The following is a 19,661-nucleotide window of genomic DNA, read 5'->3' as shown; positions in this document are numbered from 1 at the left end:
AAACACTGATGCAGGTAAATGGTAAACACGAAGATGACAGTTGTGCTAGTTACTATTTAGCAGGTTTTTTACAGGACTGAAGGAAAACAGAGAGAAATGCACCCTGTATGTATTCAGAGCGTGTCTAGCCTGTCTAATTCCCCCTCGTATATGACTAATCCATAGTGTAATTTTATCTCTCAGCTGCGTCAGCTAAGGGAATCTCTGCTGCCTTTACCTAAGGAGGTAAAGCTTGATAGGATGTAGCGATGGATGGCACAGTTGCTAGTGTTTATTTCTTTTATTCCGAAGCTTTTTTTCCCCCAATTCTGGGAATATTTACAGTACATTGATTTGTTGCTTTCACCATACAAACTATTTTGTTTCTCTGCTCTTAGGTAATACCCAAGTTTATTTCATTACTGCAACAGAACAGAAAATGGTAAGTATATTCATGCCAATATGTATGTTTGTTTTAATGATTGACAATGTATAAAACTGCTTTAAATTGATATTAATTAGCCTTCATTATTTCAGTTATGTTTTGATTAAGACTCGCGCTAAGTTAAAGTGTACCCAAGCAGAAGCTCGGGACACAAAACCAGATACTTACCTAAAGAGAGGGAAGCCCCAGGATCCTGTTGAGTCTTCCCTCTCTATTGTGCTATCTCCTGTCGCTAAACTTGTCCCCCCCCCCCCCCAAACATCAGATTGGGGGCCACAGAGCTCATCCCTCCTGTACATGGTCGCGCAATAGCCAACTGAGCTTGCATGCGCAGTAAGCTCAAGCCGCGTGCTTCGTGCTACTGCGTATGAGCAGGCGGGCTCGCGAGGCTACAGCGCAGCTATTAATGTAGAAGGGAAGCTGCGTGGCCCCAATTCGGAGCCTCTCAAATTTTACGATCATGTACGCAGACACGGGGATAAAGTGCTACAAGGCAAGAGCGCAAACCACTATGCCCGTGCTGTCTCCCTTTTAGTTTCCCCCATTCAAGTGTCTGCCCGTTAAAGACCCCTTATATTGGCGGGCCCCTGCTTACAAACAGTAGTCTTGTTCTGGGAGATTGTGTGTAATTTGAGTCGTGTTATACATAGTGAAACCTGCATAAATGATTAACTTTCCTGAATTTGGACATACAGCATAAACAACAAAAATGTAATAACATAGACAGTATTTTATGTTTTGTACATGGAGACAACTTTGTATGTCTGAAATGTTGTAACTTGAGTAATTTGTAAGATAGGGATTGTCTGTAGTGTCCACTGTAGAGTGCCTTTACGTATATTGCTCCCTTATAGTGTCCCTTTGCTGTGTGCCCCATTTAGTGGTTCTTATGCTGTCCCCTTCTAATGGTAGTAACTTAGCTGTGGTCTCCTATTGTGGCAGTCCTTACTGTATTTCCTGGTAGTGAAGTCCCGGACCCCCATTATACCTTTTCCAGGTGATCTCCCCCTTTTTCCATATATAGAGTTCCCTAGTAGTCTAGTGGTTCCTCCTCCCTTATACAGATTACCCTGGTAGTCTAGTAGTCCCCCCCTCAAATTTATACGATTTCTCTAGATAACAAGTGACCCCTTCCCCCACTTCCTTATTCATTTACCTGTTAGAATGGTGCCCCCTCCCTCTTATATGGACTTCTCGGTTGGTCTAGTGACCCTCTCCGCCTTATATAGTAGTCCTATGTTTCCCCCCTGTGCAGAGACTGATAGCAAGAAGCATGCTGGGTAAGTATGATGTCACCTGTTCCCATTCCAGAATCGAGCAGCACTCCGCTGCCAGCACTTCAACCAGCCTCGAACTGGTGAATGTACCTGGTCCTGGCTTCATCATTAAGATGGGACCATGTACTTTCAGTCATACAAGGCTGGCTGCGGTACTGGTTAGAGTAGAGCGTTGATTGTTGGTGGAATTGGGGAAAGGAGATACTTACCTTGGCATGGTTTCCTGCTGCCTATTTCTGCAGAGGGTACGAGTGATCGGGCTCCTCTACTTAGTGAAGTTAGGATCACAGGTGCGTTCTAGCAAGGGGGAACAAATTAAAATACATGAAGGGTGGACATTTAATTACCGTGCAGCTTCATTGCCATTCTTCATGACGAGAATATACTACAGTGTAAGGGAATTTAATTAAATAAATTGCAGCAGGCAAGAGTGCTAATGCAGCAGGCAACTGAGGAGGCTGGAAGAATTAAATTAATGTATGTAAATAAAATAAATATGTATTTTATGTACGGTAATATATGTGTATTCTCTCTTGTTTTGCAGCTGCATCCAAGGAACTGGGAGGCAGACGAGGAGTTTTTTGTACGCTTCGGATGTTGTAGATGCTTTGTTGACAGTCTTAAAGGTTGGGAAGGCTGGAGAAATTTACAACATTGGTTCCAATTTTGAAATATCGGTTTCCCAACTTGCTAGAGAACTAATACAAATGGTAAGACAAGTAGCTCATCTTGTAATCCTTAGAGTTAGCATTAGTGTGTCTTAGTTCGTTTTACTTTCAGTTTACATGTAGGAGATATTCCAGCTATACTAGTGGGAAACTGGATTGGAGCTGAAGACAGGAATCCTTCTAGACCCCCAACTGTTGTTAATTTGCAACTCACTGTTTAAGAGCTGGTGCACGCTTCTGTGCACTTTTCAAAACGCTGGTGCTTTGAAAAGTGATTGGCTAATGTATTTTAATGGGATGGATCACACCAGAGCGATGTGATTTTTTTTTTTTTCCCAGCCTCAATGTTAAGTATAGGAAAGTGAAAAATCTCTCTAAAAAGCGCTAGAACAGAGTGATTTTCCAAGCGGTTTTTTTTTTTTTTAACAAAAGCTGTACACTTCCACCTCTGCTGTACAAAAATGTAAAAAATGCTGCACCAAAACGCTCCAAAAATCCAGGGCTGTGGAGTCGGAGTCGGAGCAATTTTAGGTGCCTGGAGTCGGAGTCGGGGAAAAAATGCACCGACTCCGACTCCTAATGAATTTGTAACTGTAATTAAAATAGAAAATATGATAAAATGTTCTATTTCTCACATAATGGTCATTAAAAATAATGTATATATACAGTATATATACAGTAATAGCTGTGCTCAGTCCACAAAAATTGAAATAAACCAATCAAAATGAGTTACTTGTGCTGCTTCAATAAAGCAGTCCCCGTATTTTTAAAGTCAGATATACACATCTGATTGTGACTGTATATATGATGTGTACACAGGAATCTCTTATATATACGAAATAACGTCTAGGCTGTAAGAATAAAGCCTGATGTGTAGCTGTGTCACTAATAGAGATGGTCAATGAGATGTAAATAAATCTGCGTTGATTCTGATTTATGCAAATGTACGCTCTCTCTTTGCTCATGAAATCCAATAATTTGATATGTTGTTAAAATTTGGTTTGGTGACTACAAATTAAAGGGTACCTGAGACGGATGAAAAGAAAAGTGTTATACATACCTGTGGCTTCTTCCAGCCCCCTTCAGGCTAATCAGTCCCTCGCTGTCTTTCTCCGCCACCCGGATCTTCTGCTATGAGTCCAGGTAATACAGCCAGTCAGCACAGTCCAGCCACGTGCTGCTCCTACAGCCAGGAGTGTTCTGCACCTGCGTAATAGTGCTGCACAGGTGTAGTATGCTACTGGCAGCGGAGTCTGTGCATGCGCACTACGCCAGACTAGCTCAAATACCTGAACTCGTAGCAGAAGATCCAGGTGGCGGAGGAGGACAGCGAGGGACTGATAACCTGAAGGGGGCTGGAGGAAGTACCAGGTATGTACAAAACTTTCATTTCATCTGTCTCACTTTGTTACACAGTAGTACTATACTCTACATATGCACGCCCCACAGAGCTTCAGGGAATCCACTGAGAATGTTGTGCACATTGAACACAGAGGTGTTGTCTATCACCCATAAACCTGGTTCAGATTGTACATGAAGAATGTGTAATAGAGGAAGAATCTCCTCATTCTCCTGCAGAGTACCTGCACATCACTCTTACATGTACCCAGAGTTACATTGCCTAGGGCCTGATCCATGTTCAGAATGTGCATGACAAATGTGTAATAGAGGAAGAATCTCCTCATTCCCCTGCAGAGTACCTGCACATCACTCTTACATGTACCCACAGTTACATTGCCTAGGGCCTGGTCCATGTTCAGAATGTGCATGACGAATGTGTAATAGAGGAAGAATCTCCTCATTCCCCTTCTATACTAAAGAGGGCTTGTAGCAGAGCCCTCAACAGCGACCGCGGAAAACTTTTGAATCCTAATAGAGCTGTCACCTCCTCTAAACGTCAAACGAGATTCTGTACTCGATACTGTGTGGAACATGACGAGATCAAACACATTTTGCATAAATATTGGTAAATTTTGGTTAACGATCCGCGATTGGCTTTGTTCGTTCCACCAAGGCCCAATGTTACTTTCAGGAGAGCGCCCTCATTGAGGGACACCCTGGTTAGGGGCCATTTTGAGGGGCTGGGTACTCCGAGACCACACTGTCGAGCCCTGGGGACCTATACATGTGGGGGGTGTAGATTTTGTAGATACATGCATGTGGGTGCGTCTGTTCTGCTCCCCGACGGGAGGCAGTGGAGTCTTTCACACTATGTCAACTGTGTTACGAAGTTTGTGGTGTATTTACTCACGTGCCCCTGCGGGGCATTTTATGTTGGTAAGACAACACGTGAGCTCAGGGAACGTATCTCTGAACATGTTAAAAGTATTAGAAGTGTGAGCTCCACTGCCCCGGTCGGGGTGCATTTTATACGGTACCACAATGGCGATCCTAGTGGGCTCAAATTTATTGGTCTGTATCGCATCCATACATCAATTAGGGGTGGGAACCCAGATAGATTGTTGCTCCAAAAGGAGTGCCGCTGGATTTTTTTTCACTTTGAAAGCTACTTCCCCCCAGGTTTGAACGAGATGGAGGGCTTTGCTGCCTTCCTGCCGGTTTGATTTTCCATCTGCTCCGGTGCTTTATTTTTATTTTTGCCTTTATCATTAACTTTATTTTTGTTTTTGTTTCTGTTCGCCTGCGTGTCCGGGGTATCTGCCTGTTTCTGCTGTGGCTCTGGTGTCTCCTGCCGCCTTGTGCCCACGGCTGCAGCCCTATAGGCTTTTGATAAGTATTTATCTGGGACAACTGGTCCTACCTTGTTTGATATAGGTTGGACTTCATTTATTATACTAGGTATTATAGCCATGATTAAACAAAGGTATAATTGAATTACTCCATAAAATGTATAGAGATATAGTTACATGTCACACTATGGCTTGGGGCGACTCTCCGCCTGCCTGCCCTCCCGTTTGGCTCGGGCGCCCGCTCTCTCCGCTGTCTGTCATGGCGTCTTGGTTGCCTGGGAGCTGCGGGGACGTGCGGGCCGTCGTCGGCGGCTGCGCGCGCCTCCTCCCCCTCTCCCCCGACCTGCCGGATTGATGTGGGCGGGGTTTGGGTGTGTGGGGCGCGGGTGCCCGTTGGCCGGCGGTGGGGCTGGTGGGCGGAGGCTGCTCCTCGCACCAGGATAGGCTGGATGTCAGTATGAATGAGCATTGTGGACGTGAAGCGATGAGCCACGCCTCCTGAGGAAACGAGCAGACGCTCGTGAAACATGTCGAGGCTGCGTGTGGCGTCATCGCGTGCTTGCTGGGCCGCCTGACCTCTTCTGCCACGCTCACGGACACAGCGTCCCCGATCACCGGCACGATCCCTGCCACTGGGACCCTCTATGGAGACTCTCCACTTGACTTCATCCATGTGTGGACGAACCTCACCAGCCATCTAAGGACATAGGGGTGAGCATACCTTCATGAACTGTCTGGGCTCAATATGATCATGTCGGCTCCTCTGCTGCTGTTGCTGCACCCATCCATGGCTCTATAATAGAGACACTTGTTTGGATGACCACCTTGCTTGCATATATGTGCTTTTTGCTTTTCATCCTTGCTGGATTGAACTGTCCATGACACAGGCTTGTCTGCTTATCCTGCTATTTCTGCTGGCAGTACTGCATGCCTTCTGAGTCTGCTGGGACACTGAGACAACGACAGTAAGTTGCCTTATCTTCTATGGACATCTCTGTGCCCTATGAGCCAAGTTTTTGAATTTACCAACTGTGCAGATCTTGTTAAGCTTTGGCAGGGTTTGTCCCTGCTGAGACATGAACTTTGCTTCTCAGCCCAATGGTGTTGACTGTTCAAGGCCTTGATACTCTGCTGCATGCTTGATGTATGCTGTGTGAGTGGATGAGTGGGGATCTTGCTAGCGGGGGGTTGCTGGGGATGTGAGCTGCAGGTGGAGTAGTTGGGAATAGGGTCCATGCTATTTTAAAGATGTATCCTATTTACAAATAAATAAATGTTCTAGTTTTTCAAAAACGCTGTCTCCTATGAGGTTTGTTGGTATGTACCGCCCACAATCTATTCAACCTTCCTAACTGGTTTTGCTGATCCATGTTCGGATTGTGCATGAAGAATGTGTAATAGAGGAGAGGAAGAATCTCCTCATTCCCCTGCAGAGTACCTACACATCATTCTTACATGTACCCACACTTACATTGCCTAGGGCCTATGAGATGTTCTTTGTTCCGATTTGTACCTTTTACAAGTACTCTTACCAAGGACTAGTTTTAGTCTAAAGGGAATAAATATAGTAGTCTACATATTCTTCTCACTTCAGTTGTCTTGTAAAATTCCTAAGCGTTGGCAGTTAAGAGACGAATTTCACGTTACATACTTTTAATCAACAAAATTGTAATCTTCAAATTAGAGCAGTCGGAGTCGAGGAGTCTGAGTCGGAGTCGGAGTCAGTGGAATCCTAAACTGAGGAGTCGGTGGATTTTTGGACCGACTCCACAGCCCTGCAAAAATCGCACGGCATAATTAGAAAATCTCTAGGCACATGCCTAGAATCACTTAAAAAAATCACTTCTAAAAAGCTGAGCATTTGTAAGCATTTGCGATTATGCTAGCGCTTTTAGGTGAGCACCAGCCCTAACTGATATTTTCCATTTGTCCAGTTTTGCTGTGTGTGGGGGGGGGGGGGGGGGGGGGGGGGGGATTAAAGTGAATGGGGAACAGGTTTTTTTTTTAATTTTTTTTTTTATTTTCAATAGCTGATCATTTACCTGTTACTCTCCTGTGCTGCTCAGTCTCCTTTTTGTTTCAATCGCTGCAGCCTGCCTGGCACCCAAAATCTCATTTATAAAAATTTGACCAGTTCGGTCGAATATAACGCTATTGCTAGGAGGCAAAGCTTATTTCCACTGCTCTGTCTCTCCTCAGTCATTCATTGCCTCATAATGCGTTGGCTCCCTGGTCTCACTCTCAGAGCGGCGCATAGTGACGCTGCACAACACAAATAGGCCAAGGGAATGTTTTTTCATCTCATACCTTCACACGTTATGTGCAGCCAGCTCTTCTTTTCACTCACAGACTAGGCAACTGTCAACACAAATTGCGTGCGCTTGCACATGTGCTCATGGCTGCGTGCCAGAAACTGCTGTCTCTCGTGTGGCCTTACCAGTGATACCAGAAAGGAAGAGGCTGCTGACCTGGAAGTGAAAGCAAAGGGCAGCAGCCATCTTAGACGAGTCGGGCATCGGTAATGGGGCAAAATAAATGGATCTAGGGGCAGGCGAATATACAGTAAGGTAACTGCTATGATCATTTTGAACATGTGCATGTGGTTTTTGGGGGGTTTTTTGGTTCCCATTGGCTTTAAATCTTAGTTTTCCCAGCCACATTGTTATCCTCTCTTGGCTGTGTGATTGTCCATCCCTGCTTCATCATCATTAACATGGCTCATCTCTTAATATGGCCCTACACCTGAGAAACTGTGTATGCCACTATTTCAGGCATTATTTTACAAAAATGCCATTTGGCTTTCTGTCTTCCTGGCTTGAGTAGCTTCAGTCATAGACAAAAGCAAGCATACAGCTAATCTTGGCACAAGCAAGCATTGTGAGGCCAGAACACCTGACATACTTGTTCTGGTTCATTAACAAAGAAAGTATTAAAGGACAACTGTAACAGCAGGGATATGGAGGCTGCCATATTTATTTCCTTTTAAACAATACTAGTTGCAGCCCTGCTGGTCTATGTGGCTGCAGTAGTTTCTGAATCACACCAGAAACAAGCATGCAGCTAATCTTGTCAGATCTGACAATGTCAGAAACACCTGATCTGCAGCATACTTGTTCAGGGTCTTTGGCTAAAAGTATTAGAAGCAGAAAATCAGCAGGATATATGTCACCCTCCACATCCCTCTTGTTACAGTTGTACTTTAAAGGGTTAGTACTTGTTTCCGGCTTCACATGAGTGGTGAGCCTCACTCAGGCAAATAGCCTGAGCATTGCTTGTGGCTGCTGGGCCATTGAGAGTGAGGTATTTGTGCAGTGGTGCTGTCCTTCAGCACTATGGCACTGCTGCCTCGCTCCACTAGGTGATCTGCCACATGGGAGACAGTCTTTTCCTGCTTTGGGCAGATGAAAGGTTCTCACCCATGTCTGATAGGAGCATTGCTTCCCTGCATGTACAATCTGCAGTTGCGCCCATGTCTGATAGGAAGCATTGCTTCCCTGCATGTACAATCTGCAGTTGCGCCCATGTCTGATAGGAAGCAATGCTTCCCTGCATGTACAATCTGCAGTTGCATAGGGGGAAAAGATCTTGCCAAGTAATTACATGGCCCAAGCACGTTTTTTTTTTCTGGCCGGCCAGGTGCTACATAGAATTGAATTAGGCGGCGGTCCCATCGTCTCGTTTTAGGACTCACCAGCTCTCATCTCTGGTGAGTTAAGGAATTGCATAAGGCCCAATATGTCAAAGTAACTCAGTTATATTTCTGGTGAACTGTAATGTACATTATATTCAGCACATAATACTGCTCATATTGCTATTGCACTTATTTGATTACTTGCTTTTGCTTAGGCTACCTGATCCGCAGGGCTGAGCGGATCAGGGAGCCGCAAAAACTGCCGCTCCCCGACGCTCCTGTGGGCCGCAATGGCCCACTTTTACGTGCGTTACGATGCTGCACTGAGAGACTGTGTTGTCTCTCAGTGCAGCGAGGCAGGGGAGCGTTAGGAGGCGCGGCCAGGGGAGAGAGCTGCCCAATGGCTGCTCAGGAAACCCTGTAGGAACGCCCCTGGCTGGCGTTTTAAACGGAATTCCTCTCCCCTGTGTTTACCTCCAAGTTAGCAACGAATAGAGAGCGGCGGATGGGGGACACAGAGCGATGTCATTAGGCAGAGAAGATGGCTCTGTGTCCCATCTGCCCCCCGCAGATCCACCTCAGGTTCTCTTCAAGTGTGATGAAACACTGCTTTTAAAGCAGACCTTTGAGGTTTGCATGTCACAGTTTTAGATACTTGCTTTAGGAGGGGGAAGCCTCTCGATCCTAAAGAACCTAAAGAACTTTTAAAATCGTAAAAAAAAATCTATTTAACATTTAATATAAATATCTACATACATTTACGGATAGGATTTTTCTCTGGCCAGTTCCATGATTCATCTGCTGTAAAACTACTTAGCCAGCCAAGTGACAAAGCAGGAGGTTGTGAAGCCCACGATTGGCTATATAGTATTACAGATCTGCCTCTATGTAAATGTCCATTCTTTATCACTGAGAAGTCTTCAACTATTACAAAAATGCTGCAGTTGAAATGTACCGTATTTGTTGCCGTATAAGACGCACTTTTTCTCCCCCAAAAATGGGGAGAAAAAGTCCCTGCGTCTTATACGGCAAAGGCAGGGAATCCCCAACTTGCGAACGCCCGCCGATACGACCCGCCGCCATTGGGGATTCCCTGCCTGTGTCCCTGCTGGGCCTGGCCTGCCCTCCGAGTGTCACAGCTCTCCCCATGTAATAAATTCTCGCCCACCCGCCATGCGTGCGTCTCCCCGGGTCATTCCCCCCCCCCCCGCGTGTCTCTCCCCGTTGTACATATGTCCCCCAGTGTCAGCAGCGGCGGCGGAGGCTTACCAGATTCATGCCGCTGCGATGACTGCAGACACCCGGCTACTTCATGTCTTTCCTCTACTGCGCGGCTTGTACTGATTGCGTCATCAGTAGCCGCACAGTAGAGGAAACACATGGAGTAGCCGGGTGTCTGCAGTCATCGCGGTGGCATGGATCTGGTAAGCCTCCGCCGCTGCTGCTGCTGACACTGGGGGACATATGTACAACGGGGATAGCGAGACACCCGCGGGGGGGGGGGGTGACCCGGGGAGACGCACGCATGGCGGGCAGCATGATTTCAATGGGGAGAGCTGTGGCACATGAAGGGGGGCATAAAATAACACGGACACTGAAGAGACAGGACACATGGGGAGAAGGAATCATGGGGGAGAAGGACACATGGGGGAGATAGGGCACATGGGGGAGAAGGTCACATGGGAGAGATGGGAGGCAGGACACCACATGGGGCAGACAGGACACAGGACATATGAGGAGAAGGAGTGGTCAGGACACATGGGGGAGAAGGGGCACACAGGACCCATAGGGAGACGGACACAGAAGGACACCTGGGGAGACAGGACACATGGGGAGAAGGGGCACACAGGACACATTGGCAGACACCATTTTTTCTTCCCTGGTTTTTGCCCTCTAAACCTGGGTGCGTCTTATATTCCGGAGCGTCTTATACGGCGCGAAATACGGTAAATTAGAAAATAAATTGGCATTCTGTTTTTGTTTTTCAAGATTCAAAACACATCTTCAGAGACAGAAACGGAGTGTTGGATGGATTATGTAAAAGACAGGTAATAATATGCTTATAATTGGTAATCATGCTTTTAATTGCTAATCATTGTCATTTTTCCCCCGATACTTTCTCAACCGCAAATCAAGGGATTTATCTTTGGTACAAGATTTACGAGATTGTAATGTGTATTTGCAGATATATACATATGAGGCACCCCTCGCTTCTATTTAAATTTAGAATTCTGTTTAGCTTTGTCTTTGTCTTTTTTTTTTTTTTTTTGTTTACTGGGATGAGTGCTGTGTTTTTGATTTAGTCCACACATTATAGGGTTTCAATTTATTCCCATAACCCATTAATTAGACCTTTCTTTCCATCAAAAATCAAGATTTTGCTGACTGGTCAAGCTTGCCGAGCTGCTTCTTGTTGTGGTGTAAACACTGTATTCTTACGAGTCAGTCAAACATTTTAGAAAAGCCAGTATATGTCCCATACACTAAAGCTAGCCTTACAGCGCTGCGTAATATGTTGGCGCTTTATAAATCCAATAAATACACCATACCATTTTATTTTATTTTATTGGCCAATTAGACATTTGATTAGACAAACACCTCTTGAAGTGGATTGAAATTGAAGTGAATTAACCATTTCAGCCCGCGGGTGGTTTTCACCTTATGGACGAGAGGAATTTTCACACTTCAGCGCTCCTCCCATCCATTCTCCAATAACTTTTTCACTACTTATCACAACAAAATCTATACCTTGTTTTTTCCACCACCAATTAGGCTTTCTTTGGGTGGTACATTATGCTAAGAATTCTTTTATTCTACATGCATTTTAACGGGAATAATATGGAAAAAATTCATTATTTCCTAGTTTTCGGCTATTATAGTTTCAAAATTAAACCTTCTTCTGTGGATAAAAGTCACACATTTTATTTGCCCATTTGTCCCGGTTATTGCAACATTTAAATTGTATCCCTAGTACAATGTATAGTGACAATATTTTATTTGGAAATGAAGTTGCATCCATCCCTATTTACAAGCCCATAATTAAAGAGACTCTGAAGCGAGAATAAATCTCGCTTCAGAGCTCATAGTTAGCAGGGGCATGTGTGCCCCTGCTAAACCGCCGCTATCGCGCCGCTAGACGGGGGTCCCTTCACCCCCAAAACCCCCCACTGCAACACTTGGTCGCAGACTTGGTCGCTCCTGGAGGCAGGGCTAACGGCTGCAGCCCTGCCTCCAGTCGCGTCTATCAGCGGCGCATCGCCGCCTCTCCCCCGCCCCTCTCAGTGAAGGAAGACTGAGAGGGGCGGGGGAGAGGCGGAGATACGCGCTGACAGACGCGCGTGAGGCAAGGCTGCGGCGGTTAGCCCTGCCCCAACCAGGAAGTGCTCCCCGGCTGTACAGATGAGATTTGGGGGATCAGGGACCCCGGTTAAGCCGTGGGGTAGCGGCGTTTTAGTAGGGGCACACATGCCCCTGCTATCTATGAGGTCTGAAGCGAGATTTATTCTCGCTTCAGACTCTCTTTAAAAAATGATATACCCTCTTGTAATACATATTTAAAAAAAATCAGTCCCTAATGCCTGTAGGTGTAATTTTACTATTTGGCCACAAGATGTCCTCACACAAGACTTCCTATAAGTGTACAATAAGTACGCTATACAGGAAGCAATGTGTTACTATGTAACTGAGGAAGTGACCCAGGCATCCCTTTATGCCTGCAATTGTGGTGGCCTGGAGGAGAGGTGAATGAGAATGAATGGAAGCTTTTGTTCCCATTCATTAATGTAACGATTGGTGGCGGAAATCGGCAAGCAGGAGGCAGCGCGACGGTTCTATTTAAGAATTTAAGGAGAGTGGAAAAGCTACTACCACTGCTGTGCAGCCCAAGGGAGCAGGGATCACAAGTCTCAAAACATGCAGGCAAAAAAGAGGGATATCCCGCTACACCGAGGGTGGGCTATGATTAAGGAGCCTTTCAGAGCTCCGATACGCGTCAGCCTTTTGTGTGTCTACTGATGTGCTAATAAAGGAAGAAAAGTTTTACACCCACCCTCGGTGTAGCAGGATATCCCTCTTTTTTGCCTGTATTTAAGAATAATCACTGTTTTTCGTCAAAAACAGTGATTATTCTTGGCGGACAAGAACGGATTGGCTCAGGGGACTATTGTCCCCTGCAGCCAATCCCTCCCCGTTGCCAGCAACATTGCATGCACACAGCCCCCCAAACTGCAGGGACGTGACTATCGCGTTCCTGTGGCTGTAGCAGCTGCCGTTGCGGACGCGAGGCTCATGTCCCTGCGGCAGTTCAAACTGCTGAACCACAATGTTGGTTTTAGGCCTGGCCATCATAATGTCGGTCGTAAAGTCGTAAGTTCAATCAAAAGCAAAAATGTATAGTATGGCTAGCTTTAAGGTGCCCATTAACGATACAATTTTTTGGCTAGCTTTAAGGTGCCCATTAACGATACAATTTTTTCACTAAATGCGATTTTTCAATGCAATCATAATGATTGCATTGTATAGAAAATTGATAAGGAACGATTCTTTGGTCGATTACTAAATAGGATAGAAGCGATACGAAAATTGGATTTTATGATCGATTTTGGAGAAAAAATTGTTCAGTAAATGTGAACAATCGATAAATGCCCTCAGATTATTTTTGATCGTAAAAATCGCATTAAAAGATCGCATTTAGCGAAAGAATTGTACCGTTAATGGGCACCTTTAGATGGAGCGCGGTCTAGACAAACATACTGAATAAAGGTGTACATTATAATTATTATTTTTTAATACCCAGCCACTGAAAGGTCATATGACCTCAACAAAATATTGTACAATGAACCAAGTGACAGTACAAGGTAGCCCATCAAGCGGTTTTGCAGTTTATGTGGCTATTATTTGAACTACTTGGCAATTCACAACATTTAATGCATTACACACCTGTACTGTTTTGCAATAAATCTGTTAAAATGTCCTGGCTGGATACATCCTGTAGCTTGATTTCCTGTTGGCTACAGTGTAATTTTACTGTATGGAAAGGTGTCCAGATTACGTTGCCTTAGTAACAGAAGGTCAGACTCACGTTGCCTTTAGTTCCAGATGATGAGGTGTGTTCATCCATAAGGCTGGTATAACCTCTTAGGTACTCCAATATAGAGGTGTCACATTTGCACACTCACTGGTTAAATGTGCAAGGATGCTTTATTCAACCGATTTGTTATAAATAGACTATATTTTTTTTTGCATCTCATCACCCACATGAGGGGGTCGGAGGGGGGCACAAGCCTTTCCCTTTTAGCATAGATCACCTGAACCAGCTGCTGGCAAGAGAGTAAATGACTGCTAATGCAAGAAAATGTAAAACATATATAAACATACATATAAGGCGTACATCTGTCCCAGTGTAAAATTCACTATGCATTCTTCCTATTTCATGGCCACGTATAGTGAGTAGTAAAAATCTGACTGATTTGACTGATTTTTGGACTAGTACCATGGGCAATTATTAAGGTTTTCTTTATTTTTAAAAGCATTTTCTGAATGACATATCGTAAAGATGTGTTTATATATGTGGGCATGGATTAATCAATTACACTCTTATTTTATAGACCTGTCAATGACCTTCGTTATGCAATGAAGTCAGAGAAAATCCACAATTTAGGGTGGAGGCCAAAAGTACATTGGAAAGACGGCATTGAAAGAACAGGTATGTGGAGCACCTTCTATCGTCTTGTATAGTAGACCTTAAAGGACACCTGAAAGGCTGCCATATTTATTTCTTTTTAAACAATACTTGTTGCCTGGCAGCCCTTTGGCTGCAGCAGTATCTGGAACACACACCTGAAACATGCATGTGGCTAATCCAGTCAGAAACCTCTGATCTGCATTCATGTTCAGGGTCTAATGCTGGGAATACACGAGTCGACCCGGCACCTCGATTAGCCGCCGGGATTGACTCCCCGCTCATCTCCGCGGCCGCCCAGATCGATTCCCGCTCGTCCCCGTGGGCATTTCCTTATTAGCGGTTCGTTTTGTTTCATTGTCCGCCCGCGGGGATCGAGCGCGGAATCGATCCGCCGCGTGATCGGATACGTCGGAAATTATCAATCGGGCCATCGCGGCTCGATTGATAAGGAAGAAAAGCACCGTCTATTCCCAGCATGATGCTGGGTTTACACCATACAATTTTCTGTTATGCTGGGCATACATGGATTCAATTATGCGCCGGATTGAGCCTCTGGCTCTATGCCGGCGCATCCCCGCTCATCCACACGTGCGTGCGAATCGATTCCCACTTGTCCCCGCCGGTGCTCCTTATCAGCCACTCGATTTCCCGCTATTGTCCGCCGGCGGGGAATCTATCCGGCAGGTCATCGGACCTTTTGGATATTATTAATCGAGCTATCAGCGGCTTGATTGATAAGGAAAAGAAACTCTGTGTATGCCCAGCATTATATTTACCTGCCAGATAAATAAAGTTCAACATTTTGGAAATGTATCTATCTTAAGATCTATCTGCCGAGCAATTAGGCATTGTTCTACTCAGCAGGAGATAGACAGAAGACAATGCACCAGAGATAATGACCATTCTCTACAGAAAATAATCTAATTATGCATTCTAACGGGAAATCTAACAGAAGAATCTAACAGAAAATTGTATGGTGTAAACCCAGCATAAAGGTGCGTACACACGCACTACAGCAGCCAACGACGGGTCCGTCGGCACCTCCCGCCAGGCGGGTTTTCAGCAGACTGTAGTGCGTGTGTATGCACTACAGTCTGCTGAAAGTCCGCCCAACGGGAGGGTCCGACGGACCCGTCGTTTGCTTCTGTAGTGCGTGTATGCACCTTAAGGCTAAAAGCATTAGCGGCAGAGGATCAACAGGACAGCCAGGCAATTTGCATTGTTTAAAAGAAAATAAATATGTCAGCTTCCATATCCTGCTCACTTCACGTCAGCTTCCACGTCTAACTTCCTTTTACTAGCAGTGTATCAAGACTTCTTTAACCCCAACAAAGCTACAAAAATAACCAAAATTTGTGAAAGTCCAAGAGCACTTTGATGCTAATTTTGCATACAGGACAATGCTTTGTTTTACTTTTTTGGGGATGTGGTAATTCTGAGTGCTGACATTAATGGTGTTCCTCTGAGCCCAGGAGAGTCACCATGGACAGATATGAATCTTTGTTTGTTATTGGTGCAAAGGCTAGGTGATTGGTAGGCGATTGTGTGAAGTGAACTGGAGGAGGCATGGCAGGGGTGGGAGTAGGTGTGACTGGGAGTCTGAATCAGGAGAGTTCAATCACACATCAGGACTCACTGGGGCTCAATTTAGCAGCTTGTCCTGCTAAGTTGGCAATGCTGTATAGTAGCAACCATGCCACCACATTCTTATTTTCTGAACCTCTGTAGGATTGTTCAAAGGTTGGTATGACCCTTTCCATTATTATGTCATATGACAGTATCTCACCTCACAGTGGTTTCTATATCATGCAGAATAAACATTCATAGAGAGTAATGCCTTCATTGCAGCCTTGTAAAGGGGCGGGACTAATAGAGGAGAGGAATGGTGATATCTATGGCTACAATAGCCTCAATTCACTAAGCTTTATCAAACATTTTATCAAACGTTTGATAATTTACCTCATAGATAAAATCTAATTTTGAATTCACCAAAGTGTTATATATTTATCGAATGTTTTATCGATAAAACGTTCAATAAATCTATAATACCTTAGTGAATTCAAAATTAGATTTTACCCATGAGGTAAATTATCAAACGTTTGATAAAGTGTTTTATAAAGCTTAGTGAATTGAGGCCAATGAGTTGAAAAGCATCTGAAAGTGACCATGTAGTAAACCTACGCGCTTTAAGTAGAGTATATGAAATCAGTGTTCTCCCCAGAAATTTTTTCCAGCCGGGTGGCATGAAAAAGTAGCCGGGTGGGGTGAGAGGAGGATGCAGGGCCAGTGCATCTGTGAGCAACTCTGCTTACAGCATAGGAGGAGGTGAGCCGATGACAGCCGGGTGCTCACCAAAACTAGCCGGCTGGAGCACCCGGCTAAAAGAGCCTGGGGAGAACACTGTATGAAATATACATAATCAGTGGTTACCTTCAATTAACCTATATGACGGAACATCTTTCAGTTATGGAAAATGGTTTTCACATCAGTACCGTTGCTGAGTGTCAGGAGGAAGTCCCTCCTTTTGGCCATTCAGGGCTCTCTGCTTGTTCTTTTAATGTAGATAGGACAGTTTCACTGACCAGTAGGGATGCTAGGGAACTCCGTTTTTAGTTTTGCTTTATTACATCAGCTCTCTCCTCTGGAACTACTGTATACACTCAGGTAAAAATCGGAGGCTCTGTTTACCTCTTAAAAAATCCGTAAAAATGGTTGCTAATTAACCCCATGGAGGCTTTACTACCCCAGTCCCACTGCCGTTTTGGTCCTCCAGTAAGTTTTGGAACCTGTATAATACCCATCCTGTTCCTTTGCCACAGGCTCCCCTGTAATGCTGAGTGTGCACACATAAGTGTGCACACAGCTACCTCTCCTTTTTACTGTCAGGTGTCCCCTGTTTAGTCTTTGCCTGCCCACCCGCATCATGCCATATACCACCACCTCTGCATTTAGCCTCAGTCAGAGCTCCATTACCCCTCACATTATTAAGCCTAATCTTTGACCATGTACTTTTTTTTTTTATCTTACCTGGGTTTATATCAGACTTTTTAAGTATGGACATTTTTAGGAATATGTGCATCTGCTCCCCATCCTCTTCTGCTCAAGGTAAATACTCCACATTTTTCACAACTAAAGAGTAGTTTAAGGCAGGTAGCTAGTTAAGAGCCGTTTAAGGCAAAAAGGTAGTTAAGCCCTCTCTTCTTGTGTATCATACTAGATTGTACACTCTACCCAGAGTAATGTGAACTTGGATTATTGGGACTACCACTCCAGTATATGATATGAAGTATTACGACCTATATTGTATCTTCTTGCTAATTATCTGTATTGTGTTATTGTATCTTATTGCTTATTACCTATATAGTGTTGTCGGTCACCCCTGTTATCATTGTCTGTAATCTTATGTATTGTACAACGCTGCATAATATGTTGGTGCCATATACATCCAATAAATAATAATAGCTCTCACACTCCCCATTTCGGTAGGTGAGTGGAGTAAAACCTATTTCTTTTTAACCACCCTGGCGTTCTATTAAGATCGCCAGGGCGGCTGCGGGAGGGTTTTTTTTAAATAAAAAAAAAAACTATTTCATGCAGCCAACTGAAAGTTGGCTGCATGAAAGCCCACTAGCGGCCGCAATGAGCGGCCTTCCTTGTTTTGCTTACATCGTCGCCATAGCGACGAGCGGAGTGACGTCAGCCGACGTCCTGACGTCAGCCGCCTCCGATCCAGCCCTTAGCGCTGGCCGGAACTTTTTGTTCCGGCTACGCTGGGCTCAGGCGGCTGGGGGGACCCTCTTTCGCCGCTGCTCGCGGCGGATCGCCGCAGAGCGGCGGCGATCGGGCAGCACACGGCTGGCAAAGTGCCGGCTGCGTGTGCTGCTCTTTATTTGATGAAAATCGGCCCAGCAGGGCCTGAGCGGCAGCCTCCGGCGGTGATGGACGAGCTGAGCTCGTCCATACCGCCCGGCTGGTTAAGAAGCAGTCCCCAGTCCCTTTCTCTTTCATATCAAAGGAATACAATGTGATCCTGTAGGCTAGTGCCACGTTTGTACAGAACTTGCCCCCAAACTGTTGCTCCTAAAATTGAGTCCTGATCCCTGCGAGCGAGAGTAATTGTGCATATGTACGCACCTTAACAGTAGGCAACTGGATTAGAGCCTGGATACACTAAATGCTATACAATTAAATTTCTCTGACTGGAGTTGAACTTTAATTATAAATATTCTTTCAATATAGGTAAATTAAGATATTTATACATTTTAATAAACAAACCTTAAAGGATACCCAAGGCAAGTGGTTACAGAAAAATGGGCGCTATATGTGTGTGTGAGGAGGCGTGCAGGTACTTTCTGAACCTCCCGTGTGCCAGCACAACCCCTCCATTGTGCAGTAAAAGGCACAGTTTCGTAACCATGGTGAGCGCCCTTTGACCAGGACATACGTCTGGGTCAAAGGGTGCTGACCACTGTGACATAACGGGGCCTCTTACTGCACAACGGAAGAGGAGACACTAGCACAGGTGGGGTGCAGTAAGCTTCTGCACATTCCCTCCCCCCCCCCCCCCCCCAACACACACACACATATAGCGTCCATTTTCCTGTAACTCCTTACCTCAGGTATCCTTTAGCAGCAGGATAGTGTAATAATGTGTAAAGGCGCACATAGGTTTTAAGGGAGCTATCTAAAAGTTTCTTCTGAACTGCAAAAATTCCTATCCCTTTTTCTTGCCATCCACTGGTTTACCATGTTAAAAGTTTTTTTTTTTTTGTTTGTTTTTTATTATTAATGTTGTATAAATCCAAGACACACAGTTACATGTAATTCACAATAATCTACCTTCCCTATTTTGGGATCAAAGGAGATGTGTAATTAGATTGATTCATTGTAAATTCAGATGACCTTCTAGTCATAGTGAGAAGTGGCATGTGTGCTGTCTCTACTGATTCACTCTAGGATTTTATGACGGATCTGTAAAAAGTATACAAGATGTGTCTTTCTATTTTTGAAGGACTTGTTACTTATACTGTAGTTTCAATAAGTTTTTCCTGGGAAATAATGGGCCTGATGCACTGATTTACTAAAAGCACATTTTAAACCATAGATAATTGTAAATCATGAGTACTTCTGAAAACCTGGCATGGATCTGTTTAAAAACTGCCTGTGAATATGGCAAGAGATTTTAAAATCTGATAACTGACATTTCTGAGTTGTGTAGTCCAGGGCTGTGGAGTCAGTACAAAAATCCACCGACTCCAACTCCTCAGGTTAGGATTCCTCCGACTCCT

The 19,661-nt window shown here is 44.8% G+C and overlaps 1 protein-coding gene across 2 annotated transcripts in view; it reads left to right on the top strand.

Annotated features, from left to right (window-relative positions):
• Positions 1–19,661, top strand: part of TGDS (TDP-glucose 4,6-dehydratase) — a 56,969-nt gene that overhangs the window by 33,686 nt on the left and 3,622 nt on the right. The window contains exons 8-11 of one of the 2 annotated variants that reach the window (XM_068267920.1): positions 378–421; positions 2,246–2,411; positions 10,680–10,738; positions 14,297–14,394. In XM_068267920.1, coding sequence (XP_068124021.1) covers positions 378–421; positions 2,246–2,411; positions 10,680–10,738; positions 14,297–14,394 — 367 coding nt within the window. The remainder of the gene's footprint in view (positions 1–377; positions 422–2,245; positions 2,412–10,679; positions 10,739–14,296; positions 14,395–19,661) is intronic. The other variant, XM_068267921.1, reaches the window with a different exon arrangement.

Source organism: Hyperolius riggenbachi, chromosome 2 (genome assembly GCF_040937935.1).
Source record: "Hyperolius riggenbachi isolate aHypRig1 chromosome 2, aHypRig1.pri, whole genome shotgun sequence".
Taxonomy (NCBI): Eukaryota; Metazoa; Chordata; class Amphibia; order Anura; family Hyperoliidae; genus Hyperolius; species Hyperolius riggenbachi.
This window is presented reverse-complemented; position numbering and strand designations above follow the sequence as displayed.